This window comes from Hemibagrus wyckioides, linkage group LG13 (genome assembly GCF_019097595.1).
Source record: "Hemibagrus wyckioides isolate EC202008001 linkage group LG13, SWU_Hwy_1.0, whole genome shotgun sequence".
NCBI lineage: Eukaryota > Metazoa > Chordata > Actinopteri > Siluriformes > Bagridae > Hemibagrus > Hemibagrus wyckioides.
In genome coordinates, this window is record NC_080722.1 from 11,158,837 (window position 1) to 11,171,463 (window position 12,627).

The 12,627-nt window shown below is 34.5% G+C and overlaps 1 protein-coding gene across 1 annotated transcript in view; it reads left to right on the forward strand.

Annotated features, from left to right (window-relative positions):
* LOC131364173 (cadherin-18) overlaps positions 1 to 12,627 on the forward strand; it is a 79,519-nt gene that overhangs the window by 25,381 nt on the left and 41,511 nt on the right. The window contains exons 3-4 of the mRNA XM_058407298.1: positions 2,059 to 2,353; positions 8,935 to 9,054. Of these exons, the coding sequence (XP_058263281.1) occupies positions 2,059 to 2,353; positions 8,935 to 9,054 (415 nt within the window). The remainder of the gene's footprint in view (positions 1 to 2,058; positions 2,354 to 8,934; positions 9,055 to 12,627) is intronic.

Sequence of the window (12,627 nt, forward strand, 5' to 3'; positions counted from 1 at the left end):
TTGAGTGCTGTGTTTACCAAAAGAAAAGGACAGTTCACTCTGGCAGAGGGGGGTTTTCTCAGTAATCAGCCCCTGCGTTCTTTAATTTGTGGTCTCTGCAAGGATATTTGGATTATAACAACCTTTGGTGCGCATGCTACCCAGCAAAATAACAGACGTTACTGTTCATTCTGGTATAATGAATGTGTCTTTGACATATTTATGTACTTTGGTTGTTTTTAATAACTGGTTCTAATTCCACTAGCTTTTGAAAAGACCTTTGTTAACACTGATTATGTGACTTATTACAAATTAGCAAATATTAAACACATCAATGTCAAATCATGGTTAAAATACTTTATTTGAACTTAAAAATTCCTATTTTCAAAGGTACTGCACTTTCAGACTTGATGAATTTAAGATCCTAATAGCATATAATAGCAATAATTTGGCTAATGAATGCATTCATAAATATATACACAGTAAAATATGAGCTGATATCTGAATTTAGAGGCTTTGGGACTAGTTTTTTTTTTAACCCTTATTATTCAAATATATATTAAAATTGTTGAAGCACAATGCTTTTCACAATAATAAGGACAAAATAAAACATGACAGGATTGCTGTTATAGGAAAATAATCAGGTACAGCGTGGTGTGATGAGATTTGCTCTCGCTAACATCATGGTTGCTCCCTCACCCATTCTTAAAATGGTTCTGTCTTTCTCTCTTTTGTCTAAGTAAGACAAAAAAAAATATATAACCTAGCTGGTAATTTTACAGAGATAAGGGGAAAATAAATAAAAACAAAAATTTTGAAGACTTTCTCATGGTAAAAAACCCACTGAATATTACAGAGTACTGAAGACTCTGTCGATATATGTTAAATCTCCTTACAGAAACCTTCACCATATGGATGATTAGATGATTTTCTTTGTTTTTTTTGTGTGTATATTTACTTTTCTTTATTATTAATCTTAGATTATTTAAAGCAGCCATCATACAGGTTCTTGTGATTAAGATGCTACTATAGAAATAATAGTGTGTTAGAATGAATGCATTAATATAAATCTTATTGTCAATGTTTTTATAGAAAACACTGTCTGACTAATCCGATTCAAGAATTCAACAGTACTGTGGTATAAATGTTTTTTGCATATTCTTAAAATCTTGCATTGGTAGACGAGTCATTAAGCCTTGAAACAGCAGTAAAGAAATGCAAGAGAAAACCAGTGGTAAAAAACTATGACTTTTTATCCCAACCAAGCAGGGGCATACTTAATACAACCCGAGTCATTTGAAGATCTATAGCAATTGATTAAGTAAAATGGAATCCTGCTTGGTTGAAATGAAATAATTGCAAGCCCTTTACAGATGAGATTGGATCTGATTCTGAATCCTTCTTCTGCTTACCAAAGCATGAGAAAATCTGCATTTATCTTAACATGGACATTTGTAGGAAAAATGATTTTGTCTCAGGACCCAGTAACTGAACAGAGAAATAAAAGTTTTGAGGCTGCATAAAAGTTTTAAGTTTACATTATGCAAGACTAGACGCAGTCTCAGCAGCACACAGCTATTTATTATGATTTTTATATATTTATTTATTTTTGTAAAACATTATCTGATGTACAGTCATGATGAGCTGTAGCTGAGATGCAGCATGTGTATTGGCAAGAGAGCAGTAGATAATCCTCTAGCTATTAATTAGTAAAGAAACAAGAATAATATTTCCCTTTTCTCTCATTCATCTTGTTCTTCCCCTCTTTGTTTGTCCCACCCTACATATTTTGAGAAACTGAACCAAACTCATCCTCAAACGATTTCATCATTTCAACTTTGCTGAAGTAGGAAATGTAAAGTTTACCCTTCAAAATATCGAACATGGAGTTCAGAGGAAGTCAAAGGTATATTCACAAGGTGTATTATACGGAAGTAATTCCCAAAGTGTAATATATAAGTATGAAATAAGGTTAAGCATCTCACATCATAGATCTGGAAATGTTTATCTAGAAGACAACTACATATTCTGTGTGACCTAACATACCATTTTCTTTTTTTTTTTATTCTCTCCTTTCAGCTTCATTCAAATTCAGATAAAGGTGATGGTTCTGTCAGATATATCTTAAGTGGGGAAGGAGCAGGAACTATCTTCATAATCAATGAGGTAACAGGAGATATCCATGCCACCAAGAGTCTGGACCGGGAGAAGAAGTCCCATTATGTTCTTCATGCACAAGCCATAGACCTGAACACCAACAAACCCTTGGAACCAGAGTCTGAGTTCATTATCAAAGTGCAAGACATCAATGACAACGCACCCAAATTTCCCGATGGACCTTTCATCACATCTGTCCCTGAGAGGTCAGAAGTCGGTGAGGAACTGTTTTTTGCTTTATTTTTTGCTGTTGTTGTTTATTGTTTCGTTTTGTTTGGTTGTTTTTTTTCTACAAAAAGTCCAAAAATTTTCTAATGTCCACTAAAGTCAATTGATTCACCAAACACAATTTGCCATTTAATTTAGTTTAATTAGTACAAATTCCAAAGCTTTTCAGTCTTATTTCCGTTATCCATCCATGTCAGTTTCCTTGTCTTTCCTCTCACAGATTAACACTATGGATTATACTTGGTGTTTTCTGTACCCCAATTCCCGATGAGGCCTAAAACATTTATATAGCACTCAGTGTAGCACTATCCTCTCTCCTTTAGTTCAGGAAGCTGGGGAAGAAAAAAGGACAAAGATACTGAGAATTAAAGAGCAAGAGAGAGAGAGAGAGAGGGAGAGTTAAAGTTAGGGTTATGGGTAAACATATTTTCCGGAAAAAAGCTCCTCCAGTGTCCATTTCCCTTATGCGATCCCATCAATCCTTGCTTTTGTTCTATGCTTTTCCATTTTTTTCCATTTTTAGCACAAACAACAGAAGCCATTTCCTGCACTTAGTTTCCAAGTTCCGAGTTGCATTTGTCCATTACTTCTAAAAGGCGTTCTCATTTCTACTCCGGTGCCCTAGTTTAGTTTTAGTTCTTGATTTTGACGGCATTTTTGAAATTGCATTCTGTGAACATCTTATATCTTTGACATATTGAAATATGTCAATGATTCAAATCACCTGAAGAATGTGCCAGCCAATAATTTGAGTGTAGTACAGGTTATTTATGTATTAATTTATATATGCATTGTGTAACTACACACTGCTTCATAATTTAGCGCTTGGAATAATAAGTTGAGATTAATTAGAAAAGTTCTAATAATAATAATAATAATAATAATAATAATAATAATAATAATAATAATAATAATAATAATAATAATAATATTTCACAATGTCCACCTAATCAATAGGTGAAACTATATAAAAATACATTTTATAAAAATGCAAGCAACACAATTATGCTCATTAGAGCTATTTGTTCTGAGTGACAGTATTTTTATATATATAAAAAACACAAATAAATAAATAAATAAATAACTAAATAAATAAATATTTTTACAACCCAAAGGACCCAATGATAACCAGCAACCAGGTTAGAAAATTTAAGGTAGAGTGGTGTTATTCTCTGTAGGTCATGTGTCATTATGTTACATTAGGGTGAGGGTACTAATAATTTTGAAACCAGCATTTTGTGAAAAGAAGAAAAGAAAAAAAAGAAAAGAAAAGAAAAGAAAAGAAAAAAGAAAAAATGTGCCTCAGTGTGTGACTTGACCTTTAGACAGCATGACCACCAATGCAGTCATTGTATAGATTTTATTATGTTCAAGTATAGAGAATTGATTCATTCCTTACAGGTTCCTAGTCAGTGGGTCAACCAATTAGTTGTAAGGAATGTGTAATGCTGGTTTAATTAGAGAGAGTGTAGATGTAGTCATGGGCAATATCCAGAAATTGAAGGGCATCAATACCACATTAGCCTTGGTTTCTAGGCAACGTCATCTGGAGATGCAGAGCCATAAATACACAATCACGCCTTCCAATTACATAAACAGAGCATAGTTAAAATACAAACCACAGACATGACGTTCTCTTAACAAATAACTACAGAGAAGAGAGGAGGGTTAAAATTTTCTGTCTTTCTTGATGTATGATTCCTGGTTATTGAAGCACAACCATTTATTTAGTTCACTTAATTCATCTTGGATGTGTGTGTGTGTGTGCATCTTGGCATAACTGTCTATAATAAGTCTATTGTCATAATTTGATCAATTTATAGAAGTTTCATGGTACAGCAAAATCTCCATTTTCTTTTCTCCTTGTTAGTTCCTTTTGCTGGCAGATCTTATGCCCAATCAATCATTATCGACAAGCCGTTTGTTGGAGAGGGTTGTACAATTGAGGGAGCTGATGAAGGCTGTAGATGCAGGAAGGAGAAAATAACTCACTGTGTTTTTGTCCTCGATCACTGTGATAGTGCTCCATTGGAGATATTTGCAGTGAAGGGTCAGGGCTTCAATCTCAGCACTAAACTCTCCTAATAGTGTCAAATGCTACACACATATATACGCAGATACACACATACCAATACTATACACATACTTAAAAAATAAATAACTACATTTTTGGATTAGAAAAAAATCTCTTGTGTATAGATGAACACTTTAGATTCAGTAGTTTAACTGAGCAGGTTTGTGTATTATTGTTTGTGCATTAATGTGCCCTTGGAAGCATATCACATATTCTATGTATTTTACTGTTAGTTAAATACATGTAAATGCTTGGGTACCTATGGCCATAATATATTTTTTTGAAGGGAAAGGACATAAACATGTCCTCTGAAGCAAACAATATACTTGCTGTACTTAAAGAAAAAATGAGATAGAATAGGCATGTTTGGACCCTTGGACACCCTTAGTAGTATAAAGTTTTAGAATTAATTACCTAGTTAACCTTATTAATTAAAGTGCTGTGGGCTGCTGAAAAGAAACTCTCTGGATATAATCACCAATGGTTTATTTACAGAAAAAAATGAGCAGCATTTGATAACAAGGACACCTTGGCAGCTGTTATACATGGAGGTGGATCTATTATGGTTTGGGGTTATTTGACAGTTAGTGACACAGGTAACATTGGATGGCAAGTAGATGGAATGATATATTCCAGTAAATATCAGCAAACTGTTAGAAACAAATGTGACACAGTCACTGCTGATGCTGGCAAGAGGCTGGCATCCTGAACAGGATGATGGTCCAAACCTCACCTACCTCAAAAGTCAGTGAATCCACCTTTAAAAATAAATAATAAATAAAATGCATAACATGCAAAAGATCTAATTCTAGATATCATTTTTAGATATAATTAGATATAATTTGGTGCAAACCTTTGTATACACTCGTAAGGACAATGACACAGTTAGACAGAAATTGTGCATCATTATTCTGCCATCAGCTGTAACTAGAGACTTAGAGACTGTTTGTACAGTTGCGTGTAAGATGTGTGTGAAGCGATGACACCATCAGAACGAGAGTGTTGTCTTTGTTACACATGATTGATGAGCCATATAACGTCAAGCACCATCGTCTGATTTGTATTAACCAAAATACAGTTTGTAGTAATCAAAATATTTCACCCTAAAATCATTAACTGCCTACTAAGTGTAGGTGTAACCTTAGAGGATGAGTATTTAGTCAGGTTATCTAATAAACCGTGGGCATGTTTACAGGAGAGCACATCAAATTATCCAAAACATAGGCATTTTTTGTGAATTCGGGAACTTGAAATAGTTAATTGAACCCACAAAAAAATACCCTAAATCATGCAATTTCATGACCTCAATTTAATATCACATGGCCTCACTGGATACAGTGTTTTTCATCTGTCTGTTTTCTGTCTTTTCACCTGTCTAAGCTTTATGCTTTCTGTCAGTACAAAATAATAATTCATAATTATAAAAAATAATGAGCTGTCCTATTTTATAAGCTTAATCAGTCCATATTTTCACATGCCTTTTTTGTGCTTGTGTTTGACAGCAGTGATTTAGTGTTCAAAGGCAGTGGACTAGACACTATTGAATAAATAAATAAATAAATTCCTGACACCTCTGCTCAACCTTGGCAACCTTGAAATAATTAAAATAATCTGTCGCACAAGGGGTCTGATTGTTATGGAGATTGAATAGCAAGATTTCTTATTGTTCTAGGGGTCTTAGTCTCATTTAGTAGGTGTGGGTCTGCTGCTTTTAGCTTCACATAAATTACAGTATAAAATGTCTGAGTAGCAGAATAACCACACCATTTCCTGAAAATGCCTGGAAAGTTTCCATTACAAAATTCAGTTCAGTTAAAGCGTTACACTAACTAGCATTATTCAATTCAATTTCTTTCAATTCAATTTATTTTTATAGCGCTTTTAACAATGGACAGTGTCTCAAAGCAGTTTCACAGAAGCATAGAAACAGAGAAGAGAAAAAAAATGCTAAAGTTTAAAGTTAATTTACTATTTTATCCCTATTCTATCCCTATTTTATCCCTAATGAGCAAGCCTGAGGCGATGGTGGCAAGGAAAAACTCCAAAAAGAAGTTGATATGAGGAAGAAACCTTGAGAGGGTTCAGAAGGAAAGTTCATGTGCATTTGGGTGACACTGGACAGTAAATAATGTAAAAGTAAATAATGTTATTTATACAACAGTAACCAAGGGCTCATGAGGAACTTTTAGGTCAGTATAGTTTCTGAGTCCATTATAGAAACTAATTTCTTGCTGTCGCAAGCTGACAGATGTAACGGCAGATCTGTGACGGTGTGATAGTCACCAAGTGGCTCTGTCCACAGCTGTCTCCTGGTCACAGGCTGTCCACACAGATCTGTCCACAGCAGCAGTGAGCACCACCAAGCGACGAGACTCCAACCCGGGGTAGAGCGTCTGGATGGATTAGTGATAAAATGAAATGAGAGTGCATTTCATGGTGCGGATGCCATAGTAACCACACAAAGTTAAGCAGATTAATAAGCCAACTCTGAATATTGAGAACTCTGGGATATGGGAAATAATCGCATAAATGCTGATGAACATATGTTCCTAACTGTTTATAGTCAAGTAGGATAAAAATTCATGTGTTTGGCTTGAAATATTTATTTTACAGTGGCACACTGCATATACACACCATGTCCTCCATGTAGCTAAACACTGTAACATCAGCTATAATTACTGTTCCAGAAATGTATTATGTAAGTAAAATAGGCCTCTTCACACAGGAAGCCAGAAATGTTATGGATTTATCTGCCTGCCCAGGAAAGCACCTGAAATGTGTTATTTACCAGCAATGTAGGAGCTAGGCTTTATTAAATAATCAGTCTAATTAAGTATGCCTCTTGAAATGTAGTTAATTATGGTAAAATCATTAAACCTCAAATTTCAGCTGAGAAAAATACTTAATGGCATAACATTTTATAAAGGATTGGAGTTGTAAAATAATTTGGCTTCAGGCAATACCTGAGTGTTAACAAGCAAAATGACATTCATAGAACACAAAACAGCAATTCTCTAACAATTGAAAGAAAAAAAACCTAGAAATCAGTAGAAATCCCAATTCAGTAATTACAACGGAAATAATTACATTTATGTGTGGGAGTTTGTGTGTGTACAAACATGCATTTTTCAAAAGCTTGATGAAAGAATCAAATACTCAATACTTTCAATACTCTCAATTATTTATTTATTTATTTATTTATTTATTTATTTATTTATTTATTTTAGCAATGTGTGTTAATGTGGAGTTAATATGTGTGTTCTCTCTAAGCTTACATATGGTGGAAGATTTAAATATTTACCCCTTAATGTGGGGTTCAGGCTAAACCTGTAGCGGGAATTCTCTTCAATTCAACATCAGCTCCTCTGCTTACAGTTGAAGTAAACTTGTACGTGTTAAAATAACAAATGCATTTGCGGAACAGTGAATAGTCTTGTTTCACGTCCTGATAAGAGAATAGGATCTCTTCTGTGCAGCCTCACCAGGTGATTGCCAGCCAAGACAGAGAAATGTGTTACTGGCATGAATCCCTTTTAGTTTTTAGCTTCTGTGTTGGGGGGGATTGTAGCACAGAAGAAATGCTAAGGAAAGTCTTGGCCTCGATAATCTTATTTTGTTCCAGGGCCTTGGAGCTGCGTCCAGTGCATTGTAGTCTTGGCAACAAGTCAACATCAGAAGACAGTACAGATAGATGGATTGAGCTCAGTGTGCAATAATGAGAGCGCAAGTTAGAATGAGTATGGGGTATGAATGAGATAAGATAAGTGTCCTGAGCCTTTGAAGGCATTTGCTGTTACTAAGAGACAGACAAAAAAAGAAAGAGCTGGTGTAAGGAAAGGTAATAAAGATGGAATTTGTAGGAAAAATCATCAGATGTAAAAACTAAAAATGAGATAAAAGATAATTACATTCTGGGACAAAACCAAACTGAGATGATGCTTTATTAAAAGAAATGGATGGATGAACAATACTACAGAGCTCAGTACTGATGGGAATTGAATATTTAGCATGCCTCGCTATTTAAGTTCATCTCAATGACATTTAACTTATAATAGTGATAGACCACTGCTTGTGGTTATATTAGATTGCACTTTTCCGGTTTTATTCCAAGTGAGCTAAAAAATTATTTAATAAACGCAGTACCCTGGGTGTCCTGAAGGAAAGCACCTTCAGCAAACTACTTAAGTGGTGCACATTGTGGCCATTTGAATAGACTTAATATGCACTTAATATGAATTAATTATGCAATTATGTTGTCCACTATAATACACATACAACCAAGTATGTAATTGTAAATGTACCATTCTTTACAACTTCATTATAAGTGCCCTCTCTGAGCTGGTGAAAGTACAAAAAAGTGAGTTGGTTCTAAAGCTAAATCTAGAAAGAAAGGTTTATCTCTCTAGAAAGGACAGCATGACAGTACATTTTTCTTATAGCAAACATCTTACTGCATATGAATCTCAGGCATTGCTTACAGTGTTCTTTCTCTGCAGGTACATCAGTATTCCAGGTGACAGCAACAGATGCTGATGACCCCACCTATGGAAACAGTGCTCGTGTGGTGTACAGCATTTTGCATGGGCAGCCTTACTTCTCTGTAGACCCACAAACAGGTAAGAGATTCTCCATTAATATTTATTTTCATTGTTTTTCTGTTGCTGTCATGTTTGAAAATATTTTCAGATATTCAGTTTTACTGTTGAAGAAATAACAGGCTTCACGTGTGTGCTGCACTAGAACTTAGCAAATTTGGATTTCCCCCAAGGTTTTCAGTATGCTGTCCTTGTGGCCCGTTTTGCATTTCCAAACACCATAGATTATTATCTTATAACCTCTGTACATGACAAAAATGCAAAATAATTACTCTTTGATTATAAAAATGAGAAAGGAATGTATGGAGTCCAAGCAAATGTTTCTGAAACTTCAAAAAGTAGGATGTTCAGAGAATTCATACAGCAAGGTCAGATTTTTACAAGTGTATGTTAAGTGCTATTGAGCAATATAATATAAAGCAATGTGGGGGGGACGGGACAAGAAACAAACAAAGGTACTCGAAACTCTCTGTCTCTCTCTATGTATACTCTTACGTGTGTGTGTCTGTGTGTGTGTGTGTATTTCATAAGCTATGTGCATGAATTCAAGAGCTATTCATACAGAATCAATACTCTATCAATTTCCATTTATTTATTTATTTATTTAGATAGTTAGTTAGTTTTGCATCCAAATTGTCCCACAGAAGAATGTTACATTTGCCTCGCTGTGTGTAGGTGACAACACTCGAAATTGGTAATCAAATGAATCATCTGTGCATGATTGCTCACAGAGAAGGAATTTTACACTACATTGGTTTTGTGTTGGTGCCACTGTCCATGAAACTGAAAGAGCTGCCTGCCTACAGCAACGCTGAACTATAAAACCTCCTGAGACTCATGTACCTGTAATATTACTAACTACACGTGCTGCTGTCCAAGGTGCTGAAATCCTCTTACATAGTAGATTCGCTAATTAAAAACTTTTTTATATCACAGTGCAGCTGGATTATTGAATCTTATCAGTCAGAAGGTGTTTAGAAGATTATAGTTAATCTAATTATATGCCATTAAAATATGTGATGTGTTAATTATTTTTATATATTCACACAGTCTGCTGTGTGTTATCCTTTAACTATACCAGAATTCGTTAAGACTTTGGAGATTGATTGGTTCTCCACATTTCAGTTTCATTTCACATTCAGCAGATGAAATGGCACTGGTTAAAAAATAAGTTTTAAAAATGTTTAAATGTGTGAAACATTTAAGATCATTAGTGGTGTTTTTCACAGTGTTTGGCTTTATCACACTCTCCATATTGCGGCATGTTGTGATTACTTTTCACGATTGCTGAGGAAAAGGGAAATTAGCCCTATTTCAAAAACATTGTAAATTCTTAGACTAAGAACATTAAAAAATAAATGTATTTCTTTAAAAAATTACTTATTTAAATGGCATAATGGAGATTTAAATTTGCTGCTGCAAATTAGTATGTGAATCTTTTTTTTTTTTTGCACAGAACTTTTGCATTTTTTCTCGATAATCTCCATTTTGTTTGGTGCAAATATTTCAGCATTTAAAAAGTTTTCAGGTTTCTATTGAAAAAAAAAAAATTTAGAATTGATGTTGCAGTTTGAAGGTTTTCATTTGACCCACTCTCACACACAGAGAGACATTGTTGTGATTTATTAGGTCAAGTTAATCATGCCACAGGAAGCACTAATACTGATCTAATCAAAAGACCTGAATTAATTTAGCTTAAAATATGACCTTTTCAATTGTTCTCAAAGACAGCACATGTGAGTCTCTGTATACTTTCTATGTGCTGTTTTTCTTCGCTGTCTAAAAGTGCACTTACATCAGTCACTATAATGAAATTCTTTTGAAAAAGGAGGTGGCAGTGTCAGTGCAGGATTCATCCTGAACCTGTGCAGCCATGAGACATATTCTCTTGCTCTTTCTCTCTTTCTCTCTCTCTCTCTATCACAGACAAGCACATTTACTCGTATACTCGCATGTCAAGCTGTTGTCACAGATATTCCAACAGAAAGACAAACAAATTTAAAAGGAGACTTGCAATATCCACAATGGTTTATTTTCAGCTTATTTGGGCCACAGTGCCACAAGGACCTGTTCAAAACAAAAACACACAAAAAAGCTCAACTTGAAGGCATCCATCAACCTGATTTGATGTGCATGACATCTAGCCCTAACTCTAACCTTTAAAACCAACCCCACAAACCCAAATTTTGGCCCTGAGAGGACAGCTTATGAGAAACCTTTCTCTTTTCTAGTTTTGTTTAAGCAAAAAACACAATAAAACACATTAAATATTAGATCTTGTAAAATTCTCAGACTCAACCTGAAAATGATCGTTCAAGCAGTCAGGAAAGAGGAATCCTGTTAACTGTCACCTGCTTGTGTAAGGGTTGAAGGTGGATTTATTTTTCTGACATGACAGTCCCTTAGCGATGAATCGTGTCACTGAGAAAGCAAGACTGACAGGAGAACATGCAACAATATCCTGTTCTACACAAGCTTGTCATCTCATAATTTTGATCTAGGAACCTGTGGGGCTTAGCTTGTGACATTTTTGTCTAAAGACACAGTCACTACTTTGCATAGGGTGAATATATTTTCTGTGCATACAAATGATGCTCACAGATAAACTAAGCAGAAAAGCATTTGAAATTCAAGAGAATAACTGGCTTTACTATGATCAGTAGAGTTTGAAAACTATGTTATACTTTAGCTATTGATTATGTGTACTAGTTACTGCCCATTATCCTCAAATACGTTTATAAGAAATAACAATTAGACAACTATTATTAGAAATATTTTTTTTAAAAATTAAGTATTTATTTTTAATAATAAAAGTGTGGTCATGTATATAATGAGCTTCACCTCTTTTGCAAAGGGGAAACTTAATCCACAGTTGATTTCAAAGGTTATTGCAAAAGTTATTGCAAAAGTTATTGCTAAGATGCTATTGTCTTTATTTTGCCATGGTTCTAACTCTCACATAGAGCTAGTAAAATCTTGATAATTTTGTAGCACATATGTATTGATTGTTCTAATCATTGAGCCAATAAGATGTGATACACATGTGACAGATAGATAGATAGATAGATAGATAGATAGATAGATAGATAGATAGATAGATAGATAGATAGATAGATAGATAGATAGATAGATAGATAGATAGATAGATAGATAGATAGACCTTTATATTAACCTCTGCATATTTCTTATGGTATTGTGTGAATTGCAAGTGTAAGACATTGCTGTTGGAGCTTCCTGGACATAATATAGAGCAAGGTAAGGTGTTGGGATTTGGGTAGAATGAAATCACTATGGTAACTGCTCTGAGAACCATGTCTCATGTACCCAGCACAATGTAATTTGGGAATTTGGTATTGACTTGACTTGATCCCTGCAGCACTTTAAAGGCTAGCTAATGAACCCAACTTGAGTATCTAAACTAATGCAATGGCCATAAAATGATATAGGCAAGCAAGGACATTAAAAAACACTACAGGATCAAGGCTTTTATGAATATTTGGGTACAGTTTGGAGTCATTTTGGATTTTTACCAACAAAATCTGAATTTTATGGTTTGTCACCAGCTGGCTAAAATCAAAAAGAGCCATTTTGGGG